General features: G+C 47.0%; 1 protein-coding gene across 1 annotated transcript in view; it reads left to right on the forward strand.

Moving 5' to 3' along the window:
* Window positions 1–378: 378 nt before the first annotated feature.
* Window positions 379–27,448, forward strand: part of WIPF3 (WAS/WASL interacting protein family member 3) — an 83,973-nt gene continuing 56,903 nt past the window's right edge. The window contains exon 1 of the mRNA XM_087820875.1: window positions 379–442. Within this exon, the coding sequence (XP_087677001.1) occupies window positions 379–442 (64 nt within the window). The remainder of the gene's footprint in view (window positions 443–27,448) is intronic.

Here is a 27,448-nt window from a genome sequence, read left to right on the forward strand (position 1 = left end):
CTTCAGAGTGTGGGCCATGCCCCCGAAAACAATGTCATTCTCACTATAACCTTTACCTCGTGTTTCTCTCTTTGCCGGCACCTCGGAGAAGGGCACCAACAGCTCAATGTTTACATCCAGGAATCAAGGCTGTTTCCATGGCAACTCCTCTAATTCCCTGGAACTGCAATTTTATGTCCATTTACTATTAATAGAAGACAAAACAAAAGAAAGCAAACAGAGCAGAGAAACCTTAGCAGCCAAGACTGACACGCAAAACAAGAGGAAGGGAGGAAAATGTGTCATTTGCGAGGCTTTTGATTAACCATGGGGCAGTTCACCATTTGGTGCTTAGGTCCCTAGAATGCTGCCCTAGGACCTTAGAGTCTCTGAGCTAACATGGCCTTTAAGAGCTACCTGGACCCCTTCACCTTAAAGTCCAGGAAACTCAGCCCTGGAACGGGTAAGGAATTTACTCAGAATCATTTGGCTGGTAAGGGGTAGAGCCAAGACCAGAGCAGGGAACCCAGAACTGGAGCCCAGGGCTCTTCTGATGCACAACACACTGTCTCTCCCTTGATTTTTAACCTTCCTCCCTCTGGCCTGGTCTTAACCACCGATGCTCATCTATTAATATTCTCTACTTAGAAAGAGAGCTCAGAAGCTGATTTTGGGAGCCACAGCATATAGCCAGGGAATCTGCAAATGACAGAGAGGAAAGCAGGTGTGAATGCTGGGACCGATGGAAGTTTCCAGTCTAACACCTGGGGCCCCGATGCCATTCACGTCTATATTTGTTTGCCCAGATGGGTCAGGTATGGGCGGGGCAGTGAGGACCCAGGACCAATCCATCCCGACCTACAGCTTAGTACAGAATGCCAAGCAAATGCATCCTTTATTTTCCTGAGCCATTGCCGCCTTGGAATTGTTATAGATCATTAATTGGCCCGCCCTCTCCAACCCCCCTCCTTGCTACTGTCCCCAGAAATCCCCAGCAGAGCTGGTCGTCAACCTCAGTGCATTCACTTTTCCTGGGGGCTCTGGAGTAAATAAAGCCATTTCCTCCTGGCCTCTATCAAGAGCTATTCCTGACGGGGTAATCATGACCTCTGACCTATGGGTCTGGGCGTGGAGAGAGCGGTTACTTCATTTAGTTAAGAGTTTGGAAGAAATGCTCCTAAGTGGATACTGCATTGTTATCCAATGTCTCTGTTCCTGTTATATTTGCATTACTGTTACCACTGAAAGAGTAAAATCAAATAGAAAGATCTGGCAACATGGCTTTCTACAAAGCCAAAAAAGTCGAGAGGATGTTGAAGAGGTGATGGTGCTACTCATTGAAATATAATTTTATTTTTTTTAATAATTTAGTTTTTTGTTATAGGCAGCAACCAGATAGCCTAAGAGCCTTTTCACGTGTTCTCAGTATTGCCAGACAGAAAATCTATTTCATACAAGTAGCAGCAGAGGGAGCTCTTCTTACAGATTAGTTCTAGCAGAACTCCAAGGAAAACAGTTGTTAAAATCCCTTTGTGTATGTTAAAAAGTTTATGGCTTTTCCTGAATATATACACGTATTTTTATATAATATTTATTCATATAGTGCTATATAAGTAAATATATTTACATAAAATATAAATGAATATATATATTTAAATGATTTATTTTTACAGTATATATGTATGTATAAATAATTTAAATATATATATACTGTATATATATTTAGGAGGAGCCATAAACTTGTTAATATATATATGTGTGTATATGTGTGTGTGTGTGTGTGTGTGTGTACGTGTCCGCTTGGAGACGTTTCTCAAAGGATATTATTAAACTTTAAAAAGGAATTCCTAAGACTTTCATGTCAGAAATCTATTTGGAATAGTGTCTGCTCCACCCTCTCTAAGGAATAATCTCTGAACAAGCTGTAGGTGAGAACACCTCACGGAATGTTCCAGAACTTTCTGTTATTAGTCTATGATGTATACATTGTAGAATTGGTTCACTTTAATGCAGAAGTAAATGCTTCCCTCAGGCCTTAAGGAAAAACTTTCCCCAGGTGCCTACTCTGCACTTGCATGAAGCTGAGAGCAAGCACCTCCGTAAGTTTTGCACCCTAGACACCAGCCTTGAGGCATCCTAGTCTGGGCCCTGGGAGAAGGTCTTAGCACACAACTGTAACGTGAAGATACACAGGAAATGTGAAGTGGTTCACACCAACGTGCAGTAACAACCATCCACGAGTATACAACACTTGTAATGGTTCCAGTTCCTCATTTGCAAGCAAACAGAAACCAACTCTGGCTAACATGAGAAAATGAAATTTTGAAAACATGGAGTGGGTCACAGAATCCAAGGAAAAGCAGCGACCTCAGAAAAGACAGAAACCAGGATGCCTGCAAGGACCAAGGATGGAAACACTCCTCAGAAAACCACCTGAGAGGTGCTGACGTCTACCATTTTCAGATCACATGACCCCAACTCTCAAGATTCAAATCCATTGTAAGAGGTTCTGTTTGGCTCATAAAACTGCCCTTTGGCACCTTGACTGAAAGTTCCAAGAACAGTGTATCCAGCAGGAAAGTTTCCCAAAGAAAACTCGTATGCTATTGCAGAGGAGGGGGGCAGATGCTGGGCAGGCAAAACCAGCAGGCATTGACTCTAGTACTGTGCCACTTACAAATGGTTTTGCATCCATACCCTCCTATGAGATGGTCGATGCAGGGCGTCTATGTTCCAGGTAAAGTCACATCCTGACTCTGTCACTTCCTTAATGTTAGCGACGAGTACTTTGTAAATTTCAAATGCATTGTACACATATAGCGACTCATCACAGTCTACTTTCTGAGAAACGTGGGCTTACAAGTCGGAGAGATTGTACCTGTATGACTTACCTACCACCAGATGTGCAGAAACAACACGGAGGAAATGCAGCCAGACTGCCCCTTCAAGTTTAGCCTCTAGTCACATCACCGTGGCCCTTCCTTAGCTTCAGTCCTAGAAGAACAGACAGTAGAGCCAGCAGCTCTGGAACAGCACTTCCTGGGTGCAAATCCTGGCTCTGTTGTTTACTTGGTGTGACTAGAGGAAGATGCTTAGCTTCTAGCCTCAGTGTCCTCACCTGTGAAAGGGGTTGTAATAAAACAGCACCTACCATAGAGGAGTGCATTGAGCTAATGCGTGTAAAGTGCTTCATTTGGAACCCGGTCCATTGTAAGTTCAAGTACCCTAAGGTGAGGCAGACAGGCGGTTCCTCGCCTCCATCATTCCTTGGCCCACATACTTTCCCATCATCTTCATCCACCTGGGTTGCCAGATTCAGTGAGTGAAAACACAGGACACCCGGTTAAGTTTGAATTTCAGATAAGCAGTGATTAGTTTTCATTTGTGGTTTATCTGGAATTCAGTTTTAACTAGGTGTTCTGCATTCTGTCTGGCTCATCTACATCTACCCACGATGAACACGCGTGTAGCCAGGCCTCCTAAGTGGTGGAGGAACACCAGCTCTATGATTCCTATGTGGGACCCAGGATGTTAAGGGGCTTGCTTCTGTGGAGCCGTATCTGCCAAGCTAAACACAAAGTCCATTTCCTGAAACATAAATGCCTCAAGATGCTTGCTTAGAGATCTGTCTCAGATAAATTTGAAAAACTCTTCATTCCCTTTAATGCCAATCACTTCCACCCCAGTTTACAGGTTATTCTTGTCCAGTATTTTGGTTTTATCTTGTTTTATTATCTAAGTAATATTATTATATATAATGTGTGTAAAATTATGTATAACATAAGATATGTAGTATTATCTATACAATAAATATTATTGCAAATATTAGTTTTATACGTAAAAGTTTGTTTAGGTTCATCACCTTTTTAAACCAGCTTATCATTCCTTCTTATATCTCAGGCCTTTTTCCTGGGATCAATTTTCTCTTCCTAAAGGACATCCTTTAGTGAGAAAGAACTAAAAATTCCTCTTAGTGAAAGTCCATTGGTAGCAAACTCTTTGTTTTCGTGTGTCTGAAAATGTCTTTATTTCACCTTCTCTGGAAGATAGTTTGAGACAGTTATTGTCTCCCAACATCCCACTCAATGTTCCACTGTTTTCCAGCTTTGGTGGTGTGATTGAGAAGTCTGCTGTCACGGTATCAGCCTAATGGACATTTCTCTGTATGTAATCTGTCTTTTATCTCTTACAAGACAAAGGATCATTTCTTTGTCTTCATAGTTTCATTACAGTCGATTTAGACATACATTTATTTTTATTAATTAAGCTTATGATTCATTGTGATTCCTAAATCTATAAATTTATGTCTTCCATAAATTCCATGTGATTTCCTGCCGTCGTCTGTTTATATATTATCTTTTCTCTTTCCCTCTATTCTCTCCTTCTCAAACTCCTATTGGATGTAGTCACATCTCCAGATTCCACCATTTCTTTTAAACTCTCCATATTTCTCTGTGCTGTCATCTGGATAATTTCTAATTTATACATTCTGTTTCTAGCAATATCTTATCTGCCACTTAACTGGAACATTACATTTTAATTTCAATAATGATCTTTCTTATTTCTAGAAATACAGTGTTTCAAATCTATTTGTTCTTTTTTAAAGTACATGTCTTCAAATCCCTCTTTCCTTTCTTTAAATGATGTAATTACTTTTATATTTAATATCCAGTAATCCTAAATATAAAATCCTTTGAGATAGAATTTAGATGTTAATCTTTTCTGCAAACTCATGATGGTTTGTTTTTCAAGTGCTCTGTAATGTTTATTTTGAATTCTTGTTCAATGGGTTGTGTGTGGGGGGAAACCAAAAGGCTTGGGTAGAAAATAAGTCCCTCCAGGAAGGATTTGTGTTTTCTTTTGCCAGGTTCACTAGAGCATCATCATCTGAAATGATGTTAATTTCCTACCTGGTGGTTTCTCAGGTAATAAAGGTAGTCTGTTGTTATGAAATACATTATGAGACTTTCCCCCACATAGATAACAGAGCTTAAGATAGAAATACCCCATGTCATCTCCCTTTTCTTGAAGGGATTTTTTCTAGTTTCCCCTTTCATCTAATAGAGTAGACACGTGAGGATTAAAGCTTAATGCAGGTGTCTCCGTTCCAACCCCTGACTCTCGTACAGCTATTAAAACTCAGAGTGCTGGGTTTCTGAGACTGGAAAATGCTCCCAGTTCAGATGTGGCTTCAGCACTAGCTTACTGGTCTGGTTTCCTCCTTTTTATTGCCCCTGGAGATTTCTCTAATTTTGCCTAGTTGTTCATTTTAAATTATATATTTTATCCAGAACTTCTGGGCATTTTGTAAAGAAAAGTTTTTGGTTTTCTGTTTGTTTGTTGTTTTTTGGGATCTCTGGTTTACTATGTTATTGGAAAGTGGAGTCCCAAACCACATTCTCTAGCTCACCTTTGGAGAGTCACATTGCAGGTCCATCAGCACATTCTGAGGTCCTAAAATAAATAAACCAAGGAAGGCTTGTTTAAATCAGGTTTCTTTTTTTTTTAAGATTTTTTATTGATTTTTAGAAAGAGAGGGAGAGAAAGAAAAATCGATGTGAGAGCAAAAATTTGATTGGCTATCTCCTGCACGCCTCCTACCAGGGGTTGAGCCCGCAACCTGGACATGTGCCTTGACTAGGAATTGAACCAGCAACCTTTTGGTGCACAGGAGAATGCCCAACTAATTGAGCCTCACCAGCCAGGGCTAAATCAGTGTTTCTTGATTTTTTAATTTTTTTTTTTTTTTTTTTACCCTGAAATCCTTTGTTCAAATAACACCTATCCTTCATAGCTAGTAATTGCTGGCACACTCCTCAGGAAACAGTGGTCTGATGATTTGAACAGTAAGTGTAGTGAGAAGGCCTGTCTGCTAGTGGACAGAAGCCCTTCTTGACAAGCTTGGGGAATGGCCAAGGAAAACTTTGAGAACTAATTGTTTTTGCATTCCTGAGGGGGGTTTTGTGTTTTGTGTTTGGTCCTATATGGAATCCAAAAACACTGTGTACTTTTGCTCCTGTCTTTGCCAGCAAGCAGTGCTAATGTTATCTCTCTTCACACAAGGAAGGAAAGGAAGTACTTTCTATTCTAGCCCTTGTTTTCATGCCCAAAGTTTCCATGGTATTATTCTGGGTGTTGACAATTTCCAAACCCAGTGTCATGCAGTAAATTTGGTGGAACAGTTGTATAAAAGCTGTTCTACCATTTCTGAGGAAGGGAACTTATTATATTTATTTTTAGACCACAAAATGTCTATTTTTCAGACAGCTCAGGAGCAACCAACATTGAAATAGAACTTCACATAAAACGACTCCTGAATAGGAACAAAAGTTAAGCTAGTTTCCTGAAAGTTGAAATAAGTTTAAATGAGCTGCCTAAACAAACACAATGCTATACGATGTTCAGTTGAGTCACAGTGAATTCATCGGATGTGTCATAAAATCTCTTCATGCTGGAGCACAGAGAGTCTGTGTGCTTGTGGAACAAGATTCTTCAAAATTGTAGAGTTGTGCGTAGTTAGGGAAATTAAATCTGTGAATATTTTCAGGAACTAGGATAGTAAGGCATTGTTATGGAAATTATAATAATGCAATGTTACGATCGAATTTACACAGGAAACAAATAGGGAAAAGATTTCCCTAGGGCATATTTTTATTGTTTGGCTGGCCTACAGTAAAATCCTCCCTCCCTCCCTCCCTCCCTCCCCTCCCTCTCTTCCTTCCTCCTTTCCTTCCTTCCTCTCTTTCTTTCTAGAGAAATTGTATGAATTTATTTGAGCCAAACTGACAGCAATTGCTGAGAAGCAAACTCTCAATAGACTATAAAAATGCTCCAGAGAATGGTGGTTTTGCAGCTAATTATTACATTAGACTCAAAGAAAGAAACATAAGGAGGGTTACATAAAATCCATTGGTGGTAGATTAAGGGGGCGGTAGAAGGCAACTTGGGGGAAGTCTCTGGGTTGGAGAGACACATACTTCTTTTACATTGATGGGTACAGGATATTTAATAATAAACATTTACAGCATGTAGAGATAGTGGCGGGGGAAGCGATAACAATGAGGGGTTCTGTGGTCTTGTGCTCTGGTGCAGTTGTTGTGCCCTGAGGGGTCTAGGAAAAAAGATTACTCCGACATTTCAGAGGTATGTTATCTCAGATGCAAAAAGGCAATAGACAGGCTCACATGAAGTTAAGATTAACCTTTGTCAAGGAAGCTGCAGGCCTAGGATGCAACTACCACCATGACCTGCTTTTAGTTAGGAATTTTTATGTTCAGAACATCTTACATACGTGGTTACTTTCGGTCTCTGAGTTTGTCAGGCCTCCCCTGAGCCTGTCAGGTTTAGTATGTGCCCCCCACCTTTTTTTTTAGGGCCCTGTCTTTCTATCACAGCATTTTTATGGCCCCAATGCCTAGCAAGTTTTGAGTGAGTGAATGAATGAATGAATGAATGAATCAATCAATCAATCGATGTCCAACTATTCATAAGTGATACCTCTCCTATACACTTTTTGGAAAATATTATTTGAAGACATAATTTAGCCAAGCCAGCAAGGATGGAAAATATGTTGTTCAAAGGAAAGAAGATCCCCCCGTATTCATTTTGTACCCCAACTTTGGGAATCTGGTTGAATTGTGTGCTTCCAGATGGATCCTGCCGTCTCAGGAGAAAGCTTGGCCTTGTGTTGTTTTAATGAACTAATTACCTTACTCTTCTCTCCCTTTCTCCATATAATGTTTCTTGAGCTATAATCTCCACCCAGCTAATCACATGGAATCTCTTGACTTGTTTGATGACTATTGAAAACAATAACTGCTGTTGTCCTTCCAGAACTTGTTAACAATGGCTAAGTTTCCACCCGAGTGGGACACTGTGCCAGAAGAAATACTTAACAAGGAGTCTTTCTCCCCCTTTGTATAAGCATGGAACAACATAATGGGTACTTTTATGGCTGAGCAATTTGAATAATGGTATTTTGGGTCTTTAAACTTATTTTAAATGATGCTGAGGAGTCTTTTAAGTAGGAGAAATCTAATAAACTACCCAGGGGAAGAGATCACCTGTCACCAGATCGCTCTTCATGGCAGCAGGATCTGCTGATATTCCTGGGTTAACTGGACTTTAAAATACATGCAACATGATCTTGACAATGTGCTCTTGTACAATGTGCTCTTATAAAAATATATGGGGAAAAGACTATGAAGAAATATATTAATATGTATAGTGATTATTTCTATAAATTGGAAATCTAGAAAATCTGTTTTTTTCTACTTTTCAGTATTTTTAACGAGTATATTTTGTAATCATTAAAGATGGGCATTATTTTTACAAAAATCAGAACAATTTACACATGTCCATAATGCTAAGTAAAAAAGAAATGTATAAAGAGAAAATGACTAAAAGGAAGTATACTGGAATTTAACAGTTTCTGTAGGATTTCCTTTCTGCGTTTTTATGTTTTCCAAATTTTCTATATTAGCAGAGAATATGCTAATTTTTAATGTAAAAAAATCAATCTGTTTTCTTAAAAGGTAAATAATTAATATGAGGAAGTTATGCAAAAAGGTTCCAGTGGTAAACGAAATTGTTGGAAGGGGAGTTCGCTGTGGACCACATGTTAGAAATGGTCTCACGGGAAACAGGTTTTGCTGGACATTGAAGTCTGGGCAGGTGTCACTGGGCAAAGAGGAAGGGGGAGGGCACTGCAGGCCAGGACAGTGGCCCGCTCGCAGAGTGGAGGTGGAGCGTTCTTGCTGGAACGGGTTGCTCCTGCAGGGCAGTGGTGGGTGATGGAGCTGAGCTCTGCTCAACAGGGGAGGGCTGCGGGTGTCCACTGAAGTACCTTGAGTTTATTCTGCACACAAAACATTGACCCCATAAATGCCCAGAGCAGCCCAGCGGGTGATCTGTAATTACATTCAGGTAGTTGTTTCCACCAACCGTTGGCCCCATGCCCAAGTCAAGACTTCCCTGGGTGCCGTCCCGTCTCATTTGTGACCTGTGTTCAACCTCCTCCTGCCTCCCCTTTAATATTATTCGCCTCCACCCAAAGCTCTTGATTCCTGGATCCGCACTGTTCCGCCCGACCTCCTGCAGTGAGTTCCCTACTGTACAAAAGCAGCCCTCCCCCCATCCACCCCATCGAGAGCTCAGCTGTTCCCTTCATGCTGTTGACAAATAAAAAATCACCTAGTGAGTTACTCATTACAGAGGAGAAATTACTTATAATTTTAACATTTATTTTCCAGGAGTATTCACATTTTAAAAGAGGTGCTAACCACTGTATGTAGAACAATGGAGGGAGGGGGGTAAATATTTTGAACTACTTGCCTCAAGCTAACAAAACCACCAATGCTGCGCCCCAGAGCCAACACCCTTGGGAAAGTTGTCCATCCTTTCCTGTCCTCGTAAACTCGAGGCTCAGAGCCGTAGGAAGCTGTATCTAAGGGACCCTCCAGCGCCGGGGGCCCCGCATGATGACCTCCTAGTTACACAGCTGGCCCAAGGCAGCTGAGCGGTGGCGGTTCAACAGAGAAATGCCTGCAGCCCGGGGCCCAGACCTCCTCTGGCGTCCGGAGCTGGGAGCTGGGCCACATACCTGCCCACGCACCCTGCTGCCCACCTGCTGGGGCATGCTCGACCTGAGCCCATGCGGCCACCGGGAAGCAGGAGGAAGGCCGGGAGGTCTGCGGGGGACGGGGACGGCACTCCTGAGCCCACGGGGGTGGGGGAGTGAGGTGTGGGACAGATGCCTGGGCTGGTTATTCCTAGTGCCCTGGGTAAGCGGGAGAGCTGCTTACGCGGAGGTGAAACCAGCTGGGGTTTTGCTGGGGCAAGTTCCAAGGATGACCGGGGCCGCTCTCCTCCCAGCTGACCCGACTCCTCCTGAAACTTGGAGCTGCTTTCCCTGCCTCCAGTTTCTCCACCCTCAGTGTCCTTGCTCTGGCCGTATGTATGATCACGATAATAACAACTACTGGAACCCACCAGCCAGGAACAGTTCTAAGGCTTGGTAGATGTAAACTTAATTTTTCCGGACAACCACCCCCTAATGGAGGCGCTATCTCACTGTTTCACTGGTGACGACCCTGAAGCCCAAAGAGGTCAGGTCCTTGTCCAAAGCCACGCAGCGTTGGGCCCGTATTCTGTCCTTACCACTGCACGGCCTCATTGCAGAGCCTCTCCCATCAGTTTAGACTCTGGCTCCTTCTAGTAATGGCTGGAAAGAACATTCTGTGCTTGGTCTCCCGCTAGCCCACATGGCCGGCCCCTCTGCCACCCGCCCGAGTGTCCCCTGGGTCAGTGCTTCCCGGCGAATCCCCTGGGGATCTTGCTAACATAAAGATTCTGATTCCGTGGGTCTGGGGCGGGGCCTAGGACTCGGCATTTCTATCAAGCTCCCAGGTGATGCCAACGCTGCCAGTCCACGGACCAAACTCTGATAAACAAGCTCAACACATGGCCTGTCTCGGAATAACAGGCACCAGCTGTGTTTCCCTCTCTGCCCGCGGTGCGCACCTGCGGGGCTGCCTCCAGGGCCGGCCCCTCCCGGGCCTACCTGCTACACCCCTGGAGACCCTCTCATGTGCAAAAAGTCTGCAGTCCCAGTTGCTGCCTCAGGCCTTCCCTGCCGATTATTCCTGCCCCCCTCCGCCCCCTCCCTCCTGCACTCTCCCTCCCTCCGTCTACTTCGCCTCTTTCCCACCTGGAACAGCTTCAGTTGAGTATCCTTCCCCTGGTCCTCCTTACTGGGTTTTTCACGAAGCAAACGCAGCGCGTGTTGCCGGCCCCCCCCGGAGTCAGCCTCTGTAACGCGAATCATCACGTCTGCACGCGGGCTCCAGCCAGCCCGCAGGCTGCTCCCTGCTGTGGGACGTGTGCACAGCGCAGCGAGGAGGAGCACGTGGGAGACAGTCGCGAGAAAGCGGGAAGGAACATTCTGTGCTTTGCGTTTTCCTTACAAGCGGCCTTGATTATTTATTATAAGCATTCTTCTTCCCTGGAATCGCACGCGAGGAAAAAAAGCATGTTGTTGAAGTTGAGGGATATTTGTGGAGCACTGGGGGGCCTCTCGGGGTTCACACATAGGAGGGCTCATGTTCACAAAGCCAGAAGAGCTGAGCACAGCACCAAACATCCCCACTGCCAGCCACTGGGCTGCTCGGGCCTCAGGGCGACCAGGCCGCCTCAGGGGTTCCGCCTCCATCCCCACGCACCCCTGTGACTCTGGAACTTTTTGATGTCATGGAGCCTTTGGGTAATAGGACTCTAATGAAAGGGAGGGGCCTCCGTGGGCATAATCGCACAAGCAAACACCATCTCCCTAAGATTTCAGGGGTTCACATCCTTCTCAAGACACGGAAAGGGGACTCTAGATTAAAAACTGCCCATTTGTTATGAACTGCATGTTTGTGTCCCCCCAGTTTATATGTTGAAGCCATTCCCCCCACTGTGATGGTACTTGGAGGTGGGGACTTGGGGAGGTAATGAGGTTTAGATGAGGTCATGGGGTCAAGTCCCTGTGGTAGGATTGATGGCCTTATCGGGGGAGAGAGGGACCAGAGCTTGCTCTCTCACCCTTGTGGGGATACAGTGAGAAGTCCGCTATCTGCAGCCTTACAGGAACCCAACTGTGCTGGCTCCCTGATCATGGGACGTCCAGCCTCCAGACTGTGAGAAATAAACTCTTATATAAGCCACCCAGTCTATGGTAATCCGTTATACAGCCTGAGCTGCCTAAGACACCACCTAAGAGACGCATATGAAGAAAGTTAAGTGCTCAGGAAAGTGTATAGAAATGAGAGGCAGAATTAGTGTAAAAGACATTTGATATGGAGTTAGAAGGTCTGGATTTACGGGCCAGCTGTGCCATCACCAGGACTGTGGATTTGAGCACCTTACTTAACCTCGCTGACGTAATAATACTCATGGGCTGGCAGCCAGGATTAAATGAACCGAAGCTCATGCAGGTATGTTCCAGGAAGCAGCGTCCAATAAATATGGAGCAGTGGACCTCTCTGGAATACAGCAGGGACTTCTAAAAGGGGTGATGCTTTCTCAAAATGAGAGAGATCTATCTATGTGTCTGGGTCCACGGCAGAAACGTCCTGCCTTGCCTGTTCCCACGGCTGCTGGCCAGGGGCCGTGGTGAGCCACCCGCCTCCCTGCACAGGGCCTGGGTGGCCTGTGGAGAAGCAGCACACTTTCCACAACACCCCAGGAAAATGCTCTTGCAGTTCGACTGCCCTCTGGAGCCTCAGGAAGCTGAAGGAGCCCAAGGAGCCGGAGAGGTTTGCTTACAAGCAACTCTTTACAATCCCTGTACAAATGCAACCTCAGGACAATTGTATTTCTACATTGAAGGGTTTTTCAAATACTTCAAATTGGAAGGTCAAGGCTTCAAAGATCTTAATCACCGGCTGTTTGTTCCCATTCGCTCTGCTTGTGGTACTCGGTGAACATGCTCTGACCTCGCAGCGTGGGTGGAAACGCAGGAAGGATGATGTCTGCACCTTGTTGGGGCCTTGAAATGCACCCAGAGTGCTGCTGAAACTCCGCCAGGGGGACATAAATAGCACATAGCTTCCCTTCGAGGCTCAACCTGAAAACGATGCTGTAAATCTCTGACTTAAAAGATTTCAGAGTATCTTAAGTCATCTGACAGGCATTACTAGAAAGAGAGGTTGTGACAATTCAGTGAGGAACATTCATTTGAGGTGAAGCATAGGCTTAAATACGAGAGCCAAACCAATCAAGCTTCTAGAAGAAAACAGAGACTATTTCATGACCTGGGGGTAAGCAAAGATTTCTTGACCAGATCATAAAGAAAACTAATTGTGAAAGAAAAATATCGATAAAAAGCATTTGTCTTTAGCATTAGGAACTTTCTGTCCATCAGAAGATACCACAAAGCCGGGCCAGCATGGCTCAGCGGTTGGGCATCAACCAGGAGATCGAGGTTCGATTCCAGGTCAGGGCACATGCCCAGGTTGCGGGCTTGATCCCCAGTCGGGGGCGTGCAGGAGGCAGCCGATCAATGACTCTCACCACTGATGTTTCTGTCTCTATATCTCTCTCTCCCTTCCTCTCTCTGAAATAAATAAAAACGTTAAAAAAAAAATACCATGAAGAGAGTTAAAAGGAAACCAGTGAAGTAGATGGCATTTTGCAATACATGTATCTGACCAAGAATTCCTATCCTATGGTGATAAAAGATTCCTACAAATTAAGTTTTAAAAAACAAAATCAATATTTTGAGAGGTGCAAAGACTTGAGCAGACATTTCATCAAGGAAGACACCCCAGTGGCCAAGGTGTGAGTAGAGAGGTGTTCATCATAAGTCATCAGAGAGGTGGAAGTGTGAGATCACAGCGCTGTGCTATTCCACTCACCCACGGAATGGCTAAAACGAAAGACTGACAGTACCAAGTGTTGGACAGGGTGTGGAGCGACTGGAACCCCTATCCTACTGGTGGGAATGTAAAGTAGTTCAAACTTCTTCATGGGTGACTTCTATGAAGATGAGAGTCCTGAGACAGGAAGACACCTAGTGATAAGAATAAAAATTAACTGAACTATGGTTGGGAGGTGAATGTCAAATCTCTCCTACACTTGATCCCATTTGAGGCTGCCCTTAGTTACTGGTTGGCCCTGTTGGGGACTCCAACCGTCCTTACACAGTTCTCTCCTTGTTATGATTCTTTCTTGCCATTGGGTTTAGATCTCTAGATCTGGGACCACTGATCGGGTTCCACCAGCCCTCCTCCCAACAATTTGTTCTTCCTTCGGGGAGATAAACAAAGAAATAGTCATCGAGCTAACAGATTTACTCCCTACTGCTCCAAAATGCATGCCTAAGCAGCCCTTCCTCATGATGATACAGTTTCATTTGTCAAAAGATACTCATGCTCACTATAGACTGAAATGTAACCTTTTACTGAATTATTCTTTATTCTTTATTGTGGCTCTCATCTTATTTAGTAAAGTATTCTTGACCCTTTCCCCACCCCTTCCTTGGTTATTCTGTTTTGCTCCTGGTGCCTGGTTCCTCCGCCTACTCCTAACACTCAGGCCTCCTTCTGTGGCCTTTACAACCTAGCGATGCTCCCAGTTCCGTGAATTTCTCATTCAGCCAGCGGCATCTCTTGCCAAGAACAACTTGGGAATATTGGATCAGAGCCTCCTGCCACAGGCTGTGAAAATGTTCTATGCTTGGAGTGAGAGATAGTTTTGGAGAGTAAACGTTTAAATCCAGGCTGATCTTAATTTTCAATTTTCCTTAGGTTTAGAGCATAACACAGTGAAGTTTACGGGGGTTATTTTACTGGGTGGAGCCTAATATTTGGGCCACTGAATGCTTCCCTGTGTTTAATTCAAGTGGTTGGAGGCAGGACAGGTGTGCAGGAAAGACTATCGCTAGGAAATTTATACCTGAGGCATTCATGAATGTTTTTCCTGCAGTCATAGAGGTGAGACACGAGGGTGACTGAGACCCATGTGGTAGCAGATGAGTTAGGAAAAGCGATGGGATTTGAGGTAAACTTTGAAAGCAGAACAGGGCTTGATTTAGATTTATTGTGGGGGATTAAAGGAAAGAAGAGGCAAAGCTCATCCCAAGCCCCTTGTGGGACCAGGACACATTTTGCTGGGATAGAAAAGGCTACGGTAGATCGCTGGGGGTAGATACCATGGAAAGGGGTGGGGCTTGGCATCAAAGAGTTCCATCTTGGGCACGTTACATTTCAGACATTTAGGACCCATCCAGTGGAGCTGCTGAGTGGGCAGTTAAGGAATCGAGTGACAATCATAATAATAACTGGTCATTCATTAAGCACCTGGTATACACAGGGTCCTCATAAATGTCCCCATGCTTCACACTCAGCCTTCCAAAATAGATGCTATTCCTGTCATCAGCCCCAGAAATCCACATAAAGAAGAAGAGACTTTCCCAAAGGTCATGCTATTTGCCCAAGATCTCACGTAGGGACTCAGGTATGAGCTAGGGCTTGCAATTTCAAGGCCCATGTTCTTTCCCCTGAGCCCACTCAGCCAGAGGGGCCTGGGGCAGAGTTTTCAAAACCCTTTCAGAAGCTATTGTACACATCCAGGGAGTGGGGCCTGCATCATAGTGTGAGGCTTTCGTAGACCAAGCCTCTAAGCTTCTTTGGGGCCGATTCCCTGGGCAACCCCAACCCCCTCTTAAGGAGAAAGAGAAGAGATTTTTCATGGACTAATGAGATTTTCACCTTCTGTCTAAGTTTACTAAACCTGAAAATCTCTCAATTTTAGTGCAAACATTGATTCTTTCCTATCTCCTCTCTCAGCTCTTTTTCAAAGTAGAAAAGAGTCTCCAGTGCACTTGTGGAGAAGGGAAGAGAGAGAACTGTTCAATTTCTGAACTGGAGAAACAGCAGCGGCCAACAAGAGTGCATTAAGGCCCCTGCCCCTGGTTATTTAACCTTAATGATGTCTTTAAAAGCTCCTGGAAACCTGTGTGGTGGAAAATGGTGAATCTGTCATTACTCAAATGGAAAATGAACCATGATTCCATCTTCTGAGGGCAGCCAAGAAGCAATATTAGCAAAATAAAGATAAATTTCCAAGCTGGGAGCCTAGTCCGAGGTCCCCCGAGAGAGGAGAGTAGGAACCTAGGAAGAAAGAGGAGGGTCAGACTCTGTCTTGTTTCTTCACACAAGATGGTGTGAGCACGTTCTTGAGACTTTATGGGTCCATAGAAGGACCCCAGGACACACTTGGTACTCAGATAGTGCAGGCGATGTTCCAATTTGAGGGGTGGCAGACACTGAATTGGGCAGCACTTGAAACTCAGACTCTAAGGAACATTTTTTTTTTCAAATCCGTATGGGGACACAATCCAGATTGTCACCCTCCGCCTCTGTCTTTCTCTGTTTTTCTCCCAGATAATTTCAAAGGGAAAAAAATCTGCCTCTCCAACAGAATGCAATGAGTTTATGTTCTAAGCTTCAATAGTGCTTTGTTCCGCTTCTCTTTTCCCCCCTCTGTCTTATCATTTGATTTATATCAAACCTGGCATTATCCGAGGGCTTTAGTATGTCCTGAGTTTTCAACGTGGTGCAGCATGTGGACAGTTTCAATGTGTCTAATTTATTTGTGCTGGAATCATCCAAATCTGGCCCACTGGACAACCCTGAAGATGCTGCAGTGGCAATATTTTCTCTTTTCCTGCCCTATTTCTTTAAGAAAAAGATAAAGAGTCATCCAGACTATTTGCTGGGTTATATGCCATATCCCCACCCCCACCCCAGTGAACTCAAAACCCAGGAGCAGTCAAGCACCTTTACAAATTTTCACTTGCAACAGTCAGCACAACCCAGTAAAACTTTGCACTGGAGAAGTAGTGAGTGAGGCATGGAGAAGACTTCTGGACAACTGAGTTCAACTTCCTCAAGCCACTAAGCTTATATCATTTTTTAATTATTCTTTGCAAATCTACACCACCCTCCAAACACCCATAAACGTATTATTAATATAAAGTCTAGCACTTTCAATCCTAATTACCAAGCATAATAAATGAGAAGGGATTCCACCAAGGCCCATCCTTATAAGATTTCAGATTCCTGGTCATACAGAGAAGATCTAAGGTAAATTCACAAACAAAGGATTGGAGCTAAGAATAGCAATGGACTTGTCAACTGCACCACTGGGAGCCAGAAGACAGTGGAGCTGTGCCATCAAAATTTCAAGGAACATAATTTTCATCCTAGAGTTTTATACCTGGCAAAACTAGCAATCATGTGTGTAAAATCTCAACTACCGAAGAATGTGCTAGGGAAGAAGCCAAGAAAGAAGAAAATGTGGATGCCAGGAAATAGAACACCCAACATGGGAGGAAGGGTGAGGAAACTTCCAGGACTAGATCATCTCAAACTTGTCCTGAGAATCTATAAGGGGGTGTAAGAAAACTTAGCAGTAGATAAAAATAAAACTTAAAAAAAAATGCAAAACAGAGCAATTACAAAAGCTAAATCTTTACCGTGATAGAAGTTAGACAACAATGTCTAAAATAGATTGATGAGTAATAGCACTTATGCATATCATTAAAAATATAGGCACAGATTTTTTTAAAAGAGTTGAGAGAGGTTGCTTCTGCAGAAGACAGTGGGAATTGGAGTAAAGGAATTCTATTTTTTATATAAGTTTTTTAGCACTATTTTTAAACATGTGCGTTATCACTTTGATTACAAAAGTCAATTTTTTAATTATGAAAACAAACAGCCGTGTTATTCTTCCTTTACTAAATTATCCAAACTACTTTAGTGGTGTCCTCAATGATAATTATTGAGAAATGAAATGTTAAATGAAATAAACTAATAGATTGATCTGGCTTAGTTTTATCTTTATTAGGGATTCAATACTTCTATCAGCTGATCCTATGGATTCTGGAAATCAAAGTTTCTATGTTCAAAGTCTATCTCATTCTCAGCACCTATGAGAAATGCTGTTTTATCTCAGGAAGGTTGAGAACAAATGCATACACACATGCGCACACACACACACGCATTTGCACGTGCACCTGGCATTTCTGTCCATGTTTCACTGACTCGATTTGAAGGCTTTAGAACAAAAGATACATTGGAATGGTTTATAAGTACAAGACTGTTAAATTCTGGGCTCTTAAGAACCCAGTTTAACTGCTGATGGTGGGGGGGGGGGGGGAGTCAAAATGCATTAATGAGATAAACTGCGGAGGGAAGGAATCTGTCCAACGGAATCAGGGAAGAAGACGGCTCACATAACATCTCCCCAAAGATAAGTATTATTTGAAAGCTCACTGTGCAAGTTTGTCATTAAGAATCACAGCTACTCAAAGCATTTTCCTGGGCTGATAAATGTGTACGTACGGTGTTATTTTACATGTGCCAAAGTACCCAGACTTTTCCTTTCTTCTTTCTCTCTCTGACAGAGTTGATTGAAATGCCTCAGGAAGATTTTCTCCCTGGCAGATAACAACCGGAAGGCAGTTAATGGGCTTTGAAAGTGTATATGACAGAGGCAAGCAAAATAAGGGCCGCATCAAGCCTTTCTCCTTGATGCCACGGGCTAAGCCCTGTCCCCTGCTGACCTCAAGCAAGAGAAAGAACTGAGCTCCATGCCTTTCTTCAATTTGATTTGACCCCTAGTGGACTGTCTTTTTATTTTACAGATGCAGACTTTCAATTCATTAGAAGCTGCTAGCCCTCACTCTCACTCCAAATAAACGCTGGATTTTGAAACCCAGTTGCCCTCAAGAATAATGTCACTCCCAGCTTGACCCATCAAATTTGGAGTGAACTGCAGCAAAGCTTCAGACGCCCAGGTCCCTCTATTCTTAACACTAGACTGTGTAATGACAAGGAATTTCGCTCATGATATAACGTTAAGTGAACAAAGCAGAAGGTGTGCATACATATGTCATATATATGGATGGGAGTGTCTGTGTGTGTTTCAGAGAAATACATTAAAATGTTACCGGTGCTTATCAGTATTGTAGAATAAATAGCGGTCATTTGCAAACTTTCTTCTTTGTAGTTTTCTGTGTTTTCCAAATTCTTTTGACAAGGAGACAAGAACACATGTTACTTCATCATTAAAAACAAAATAAGAGAAACCCTGAATAAAACTTTTCACTATTTAAAGCAAAGGAAGGTGTGCACCAACCTGCCGCTTGTGGTCTTCATTTGTCCACACCTGCAAGATCCTACTGAGTTTCGATCTCAGAGACAGTGTAGGGTGGCGGCTAAGAGGGTGGAACTCGTTATTTTGAATGTGTGGAGATGTACTGAGAGTGCCGCCCTGAAGTTCCTCTGCGTTTTCTCTGGGCTGGATCACGTGGCCTTTGGTGCCCTACTCTGGCCTCCCAGCTGGGGTTTCATTCTTCAGATGTTTCTCCGCATCATTCCTCCCCCATCGTCACTAAGTGCCTCCAGACTATTCTTTAATGGCCAAGGAGGATAATACTTTAAGCTGATTCAGATGTACTTTGATTTATGAGCATCTTTTTCTCAGGTGGTTTCAGGAGACAGTCTTTTATTCTAACTCAGCTGTAGAACCCGCGGGCAGTGTTGTTAGGCAAGCATGCTCGCCTTATTTTCTGCAGGACACAGTGTCTTCCTTCAACCTTATGTCGTCTCTGATCAAGAAATACCAGCATTGGGGAAAAAGGTAGAAATACCAGTCTTTTTAATGACAGGAAAACAAGGCTCATAGATGTACAAAGAGGAAGGCTAAGCCTTCTATTTTTGAGACTTGACTAACCGAGGCCTGGTTGAGTCACTTGGTTGACTGGCCTTTCAGACAATGGAGCTGTCACTCTCCTTTGTTGCCATTAAGTGGCAATTTAACACCAGGTCACATACCACCCCTCGTTATCACCTTAATGTGCAGAACTCCTGGACTTTTCTCGATTATCCTTGTCAACAGGGTGTCTCTTTTCAGGCAGTTGAACACAGCCAGCCCGAATGGGCAGAAAAGTTTAAAGTATCCATTTAACCTTGAGCTACTTTTTTGTTTTCACATTTGAACTGTGTGCGGCTGTTGTTCAGAAGTTTTCATCACTTTAAAGAGGGTAACAAAGCTACAAAGTTAAGCTCTGACTCAGGAGCTGCTAGGAAACTTTCTTACCCTAGGATCCCTTTCCAAACTGCTCTGCGATTTCAGGTTTAGCCAAAGGCCCTTTCTCACCAAGAGAGAAATAAAGTATCCACTTTCCCTGCCTCATCACCTCTAAGCAGAAGTTTTCCTAGACAGGTGAGAATAAGAGGGCTAACAATTTTTTGTTAATTAAATGAAACACGTATTGAATGCTAGTTACAGTCTGACACCTACTGTGCTAGGTCCTGGTGACACTGGGACAATGACACCTTTTCTACCCTTGAGGATACAGCAGTCCCCCTTATCCACGGGGGATACATTGCAAGGCCCCCGTGGATGCCTGAAACTGTGGATAGTACCAAATACTATATATACTATGTTTTTCCTTTACTTACATCTTTATGATAAAGTTTGATTTATAAGTTAGGCACAGTAAGAGATTAACAGTAACTATAATAAAATAGAACAATTATGACAACACACTATGACAAGAGCTACGTGAATGTGGCCTCTCTCTCTTTCTCTCTCAAAAATCTCGTACTGTGTTCACCCTTCTTGGGATGATGTGAGATGACACAATGCCTAAGTGCTGAGATGAACTAACGTATTCGGAATGGGCTGCAATTTAAAACTTATGGATTGTTTATTTCTGGATTTTCCATTTAAATATTTTTGGACTGCCGTTGACCACAGGTAACTGAAACCACAGCAGTGAAATGATGGATGGGGGGGGGCTACTGTATCGGCAAATAAACCCACAGCTGTGACACCATGCTCCGAGCGCTGCAATACAAGGAGAGGAATGGGGGGTTAAATGTTCAGAAGAGGGGCCCCTGGTTTCCTCGAGGGCTCAGAAAGCTCTCCTAGAGGCAGTGTGCCTTGGTGTTGAGAGGTGAGGAGTTCTCCAGGTAGCAAGGAGGGAGAGGTACTCTAAGACGAAGGAATGGCATGGGGGTCCGAGTCCTTCGGGGTGCTGGAGCACAGTGTACTATGGAGAAGAGGGTGAGGCATGGAAGGGGATGTGGGAGGGGCACGCCCGGGAGGGCTTCAGAGGCTTACTAAGTCATTTAGGTTTTGTCCTGAGATCAGACGAGGCCCGTTGAAGGAGTGTATGCACTGAGTTAGATGATTAAATTTTCACTTCAGGAAGATCACTGTGGATGCAGAGTAGAGAACAGTTGGCAGGAGTGGGTAGCACCCTGGAGCCAGACACACCAGCTTGGAGATGATGGCAGTTCACCAGGCCTGAACTAAAGCGGCAACAATAGGGAACAGCCAGGAAAGAAGGCGTCTGGAAGGCAGGGGACAGGGCTTTGTGAGGGACCAGACCATCATGGTGAAAGCCAGGAAGGTTAGGATGACCCGGGCGTCTGGCGTGAGAGAATCAGTGAGGGTCAGCGCCATTGACAGAAACCAGTAATCCAGAAGAAAGGTTAATTCCATTTTTAAAGGCTCCGGGATGGCATGATAGCTCCTACCAGGAGGGAGGTTGCACTGGGCACAACTAAGCTGAGATGGTAATGAGTCACCTGTCTAGTTGTGCATGCAACCAATGTGCTCTGCACCAGGCGCTGTGCGATGAGATGAGTCGTGTGCCGTGGCACTTGTATCCATCCAAATTCTGGAGACTTTCACAAGCTCATTAACTTCACACGGCTAGTCAATGAGAGCTTGAATCCACATCTCTTGTCTCCAAGACCAAGGTTTCTGATACTATTTTATGGTATTTACTTAGAAGGATCAAAGAAACGTTGTGAAATATCGTTCGGCAAATCCCTTGGCGGCGTCTCAAAGAACAGGCCTAAGAAGGTATTTCAGAGAATTCCTCCCTCCATTTCCAACCCCCACACTTCCTAACTCTGGACACCCTTTCTCCTACTGGTTCCTTTCTCTAAACCTTCCACGTGGTAGGGTCCCCACCCCTCCTTCACTCTCTCTCCCCTTCTAGAAGGAGACAGGATCTCTCCTTCTTTGCTTGATCAAGGTTTGGGGAAAACAGCGCACACTCGAAGCGCGGCCTCCACTCCCTCGGCTCCTTGGCACATTTCAACCCACTGTGGTCAGGCCTCTGCTAGGCCTGCTGCACCGAACCTGAGATCACCAGGGTAATCTGGGGCCCCTGGATGTGACCTCCGAGCGGCATGACACTGATGACCAGCCATCCTCTCTCCCTCGGTTTCCACAGCCCCCCTCTCTCCAGGCTCCTTTCTCTCTCTTTCCTTCCCCCCCACCTCCTTCGTGGGCTGGCTCCTCTCTCTCTGCCGGTTCAGGAAAGCCCTGGGTTCTCCCTTCTCACTCTGCAGCGGAACAGGGCAGATCTCAACCTTTTTGTGTTTGTAGCACATGTTGGAACTGGAGAATTTTTGGAGGCCGCATGGTGGGATTAAACTGAAATGTCTTTTGTTGTTGTTTTTGATGTGATAAAATATACATAGCATAAAATTTACCCGTTAAGCAGCTACTCCTCGTCCCCTCTCCCCGCGGTCTAGTCTGGGGAGGCAGATGTTACTCAGATCTTCCCTGAAATGCCTCCCTCCCCTGGTTCTGACCGGGGCAAGTCCAGCTCATCCACGGGAGCCCAGCTCAGGCGTGACCGTCTCCTGCCTCCCCACCCGCACCAGACAGAGACCACCGTTTCCTCCCGGCATCTCCCCTCTGCCGGGGCAAACTCCCTCACAGGGCCCTGCGACATCCCCTTTACAAGCTCCTGCCCTCTGCCTAACTGCCAGCTCCCCGGGGGCGGGGCTGTGAATTCATTTTTGCGCCCCCAGAACTGGGATATTATCACCATCCAATGGCTGCCCTGCACATCCTTGAGGGATTGGTGCGGACACGGGATAGGACACTTAAGACTTCGGCGGTGCCTGTTTCCTGAAGAGCTCAGTAAGTCACAGCGGCTATAAATACATAAGCGCAAGTAGGCGCGCCGAGGTGAGCCAGGCAGGCCGTCGGAGCGCAGTGGGAGGAGCCGTTTGCCCTTCAGGCGTCCCTGTACCAGTGGGGATACATTTGGCCGCAGGAAATAGAAAACCCAGTTTCTGCGGCTTAAACACACGGGGGCTGCTCTTCTCACGTAACAGAAAGGTCAGAGGTGCGCCGTCGCGGGCTTCGGCGTGGGTGTCCTGCAGGACCACGCCGGCTCTATTTTCCACTCTGTCATCCTGATTCTATTGGCTTTTGGGCTCACTGTCTGCTGGCTGTAGAATCACTGGGCATCTCGTTTGCGTTCGAGGCCCAAAGAACGTGGGAAATAAAAGGGCAGGGAGAGCAAAAGATTCTTCAGAAGCCCCCAGCAAACTCCTTCTTTCTTTTTTTTAATTTATCTTTATTGTTGAAAATATTACAGATGTTCCTTCTGCCCCCCCCCCACTGATCCCCTCCACCCCACCCCTGCCCCACCCCAGGCCTTCCCCATCCCACGGTCTGTGTGTGTCCACGGGTTATGCACATATGCACGTAAGTTCTCTGATCAATCTCTCCCCACCCCCACCTTCCCTCTGAGACTCCTCCGTCTGTTCCACACTTCTATGTCTCTGGATCTATTTTGTTCATCCAAACTCCCTGTTTCAATGGGCCAATGGTTTTCTAGCTGCAAGAAAGACTGGAAAGTCAGAAAGGGGATTGCCATGGTAGTCTCGGACCAATCGCCATCCTCAGTTCTGTTGACGGGAAAGAAAGGGAGAGTGGTTTGGCCGTTGGGAAGGTGACCCCCAGTGTCTGCCACTAAACAGACACCATCGCCTGGAATGGTAAGTGCTGCTCTTTCGCACCTCGATGGAGCAAGGCGGGAATGAATCTTTCTCTGATGCCCACGGAAACAAGACACCATCGGGAGTCACTTCACATGGGTACGAGACACCGGGCACCTGACGCTTTCAGCCCCAAATGTCCCCCCTTTCCAAATAGTCTCCTCGCTCACAATTTCCCCAGCCTTTCCAGCCCGTAGCATTGTTTTCACATATTATTTTATCTGTTCCTTAAGACAACAACCTTTCGGTCCAACTAGCTCCTACTGGGGCCACTCAGCAGAAGCCTCAGGGGAATTCTTTGGGCTCGTGGGCAGGTCTCCTCTGCTCACTTAGCTTTCCTTCTATTTGTAGAATACTAATAGTTACGTGTTTGCTGAGAATGAGCATTAGGGACCCAGAGGAGAGGGCCTGGCGATGTTTCGGCGGGGGGGGTTGTTGGTTTGTTTTATAGTAGTGATCACCTGTGCAAAAGGGTGTATGGATTTTAGGTCGAGCACAGTGTTTCAGATCCTGTGCCCATGATCTGCGGTTGTAACGGAGGAAAGGCAGGAGGAGCAGAGAAGAAACGGGTGGGAAGCCTGTGCCTCGCTGGCCTGCACCGGCTACACGTGTCCCTTTCTTCACCTAACTCGAGCAGAAGCCCACGTTCTTGACAACACAGGAGTGGAAGACATCAGGAGTGAGTTCATCACCCTCGCTATAAATATAAGCCCACAACATTATCAGGCTATAAACACGGGTCATTAAGGAAACAGCTGAGGGCTGCTTGGGGAACGAGCTTTGACAGCAGCTGCTACAGAACCTAAACCTGGAGACAGGTGGAAATGCACGTGTGGGATCCTCCTGCTGGCATCAGCGGCCCCTCACCTGTGCTCCCGCTTGGGTCACACAGGCCTCCACTCCGGGCCAGTCCCTGCCTCTCCGCAGCACAGGCTTGGGCCCTGCCAGTGCCTGGCTCCTGGTAGACGCTCAAACCTGACAGGGCTGAGTGAACCCCCACGAGAAGCCCCGGCCGCCTCCTCGGGGAGCAGGAAAGCCCGGGAGAGGAGACATCCAGAACCCTCTCCAAAGCATCCCAGCTCTTGGAGGAACACATCCAGCCCGGACGCAGACGTTCAGCATCTTCCAAGGGGCCTGAACATGAAGAGTGACAGGGATTTTCTGGCCATGCCAAGTGCTTCTGGCTCCTCAGGCTTACTCCAGTCGTCAAACACCGTCTGCCTCCTCTCCCCTTGGGCTCCACCTGGAACAACCTACCTCCCCGAGGCCACTGCTTCATTCGGATAATTCTGCGCATAATTCAGGTCCCATGGACATCAGCTCTTCCGAGGAGCCTTCCCCGACCTCCCCCAGCCTGGATCAGGTGCCCCCTGCAGACTGCCCCCTCTTGGCCCAGGGCTGCAGTTGCCCATGAGGCGGTTTTCCTTTCTAGACCCTGAACTCCGCCAGGGCGAGAGGCCATCGGTTCTCTCTTTAGTCCCGCCTCTTAGGACACCGCCTGGAGACAGGAGGGGCTCAGAATACTTTGGAATAAACTGAAGGAGTGGAGAGTCCCGGGTGGCGGTGCCGGGCCATGCGTCCCCCGCACCACAGCCCCTCCTAGGCCCCACTCTCTCCATAGTCAGACGGGGCTCTGTCCCGGGGAGCGCGCCCCACGGCCCGGACCCGCCTCCCGGCCCCGCGGACCCCGCCCGCGCGCCCGCCCGCGTCCCTGGCAGGCGCCCCGGGGCGTCGCCTCCGGGCGGGAGCCGGCGGAGCAGGTGGGGCGACGGCCCCGCCTCCGCGTCCCGGCAGCACCAGAGCCCGCGGCGGGGAGCGCGCCCGGCGCACCGAGCGCAGCACCGAGCGCAGCGCGGCCGCAGCGGCGCCCCGGGAGCTCGGGCGCTGCGGGACGGGGCCCGGAGCCTGGAGCCCGCAGCGCGCAGCGCGAAGCCCGCAGCCCGCAGCCCGCAGCCCGCAGCGCGCAGCCTGGAGCGGCGGGGACGGCGGCCGGAGCGCGAGTCCTGTCTGGTCCCCGCAGGCCGGCGGCAGGTAGCGGCTCCGCGCGCGTGTCCGGGGGGCCGAGGGAGGGGCGCCGGGCAGTCCTGGGGCGGAGTAGGGACCCCGGGGGGACCGGGATGCCGCGCGCGCGCCCGCGTCCGGGGACCGTCACCCGGGGCCGTCGTCGGGGCGTCGCGCGGCGCCTCCCGGGCCCGGCGGTAACGGGATCGCGGGCGGAAGGAGGTCACCGCGGGGCTGCCCGGTGCCTTCCTCCGGCCGGCTCTCGGGTGCGCGGCCCCTGGCGCCGCGGCCGGCCCTCCGCGGAGCCCTCCCCCGCTCCCTGCCCAGCCTCGCCCCCGAACAAAAGGCTGGGGTCTCGCGGGACGAGCTCAAGAACTGGGAAAGAGCCGAAGTGGGGGTGGCTTTGGGGGTACAGAAGCAGCCCCAGTGAGGAAGCCGGTCTGGAGATGCGAAGTGACCAGCCCGCGGGCGCACAGCTGGTGGTGAGCGGGCGGGGCCGGAGCGCCGGTCTCGGGACTCCCCGCCCAGTGCTCCGGAAATGTAGATCTGCCCACGAATAGGCTTTAGAGCCCTTTGGAAGAGTCGGGGCGCAGGTGGCAGAGGACACCCCTCCCCCCCAGCGCCCCCCGAAGGCCGCAGGGGCAGCAGGTGTGCGGGAGGGGCGCCGCGGGTGTCGGTGGGCGGGGGCGCCCGAGCGCGGGGCCCCGGCACCGAGCGCGCGCTGCTCCTGGCGAACGCGGGATGCGCGGGGGAAAGTTACTCTGTAGCAGGAAGCGGAGCTGTAAGCGGCCGCTCCCGAGCCTCGGGTCTCTGGCTGCAAAAGGAGGGCCTCGTTCGACCTGTGTGGTCTGGAAAGCTCGTGCCCCTCTCCCCCCTCTCCCCCTTTGCAGACTCGCTCAGCTCCTCCGAGGGAGGATTGCAAGTTCCTTGCCTGTGGTCAGAATCGCAGTCATCAGGGACGCCGGCCTCCCCTGAATGCTCCTCTTTAACTTGAGGCAAAGCTAACCGTGGCCACCGAGGGCAGAGGCGGGGCTGCCTCTGGGCCTGGTGATGACCTGGGCGGGGGTGAGGGCGGCTTCAGGGGTGCGCGCACATCGAAACGTAAGAAGTCATTCCCTTGAGAGTTGTGCACTTGACTTAGGTACCTTTTACCGCAATAAAAAAGTAAATAAAAATTTAATGCCGTCTTCCAGCCAATGCATTTTAGAAAGACATTTAAAAACCACAGAAACCAAATCAGGAAAAACAAAAGGACAGGGGAACAAAAGAAATTTGGGGGATTACAGGAAATGGAACATACAGGGCAGGGAGTTTTACCAAATGCCTTCACACGCATCCCCTCCTAGGACACAACACAATTGCTGCGCCTTTTTACGGATGAGAAAATAAAAGGTCGCAAAGTTAAATGCAGAGGTAAGAACCTGGGTACCCAGACTTCAAATTTTGTACCTGCAGCCGTGAACAGGGGGTTTCAGCCACCTGAGTGGGGCAGAGCCAGCGGAGTGACAGAGTTGAAGGCTGGCTCCCTGCCATGCCCCCTTTTGTTCCTTTCCGGGAGTCTCTGTTGTTTTCATGTAATTGTGAGTGTGAGATGGTGTCACACAGACTGAAGTGAGCCAGAGCAGAAGGAATGGAGGCAGTGTGTGTGCGAACGTACAGTTTTAGGAACCGGAGAAAGCCAGCTGGTCCAGCTGGCAATGCTCTTTTTAGGAGATTTATTGTTCAGAAACCATATAGTACAGGTTGTGATTTTGCAGTCACTCAAACACACACACACACACACACACACAGAATTAATAATATAACCTAGAAAAGGCCTGACACCAAAATGTAATTAAGTAACTCTAGAAGAGAACATGTAGTTTTCACCAGGGAGGAACAGGCAACTTTCTTACATTCTGGAATTTATAACTATATGTTCATTAATGCTTAAGTTAAAAAAAAACAAACCACCAAAAACACAAAAGTGACTCTGCAGAAGGAAGGAAATTTGTTTTCTAGCAAACATTGCTATAAATATCCATGAAATTTGGTGCAGAAATATTTGAAACTTTAGGGTACAGTCACGTGACACCTAGAGGGAACTCTTGAGAAATTTCTCCTAA

The sequence above is a fragment of the Miniopterus natalensis genome, chromosome 10 (genome assembly GCF_054644295.1).
Source record: "Miniopterus natalensis isolate mMinNat1 chromosome 10, mMinNat1.hap1, whole genome shotgun sequence".
NCBI classification, from domain to species: Eukaryota; Metazoa; Chordata; class Mammalia; order Chiroptera; family Miniopteridae; genus Miniopterus; species Miniopterus natalensis.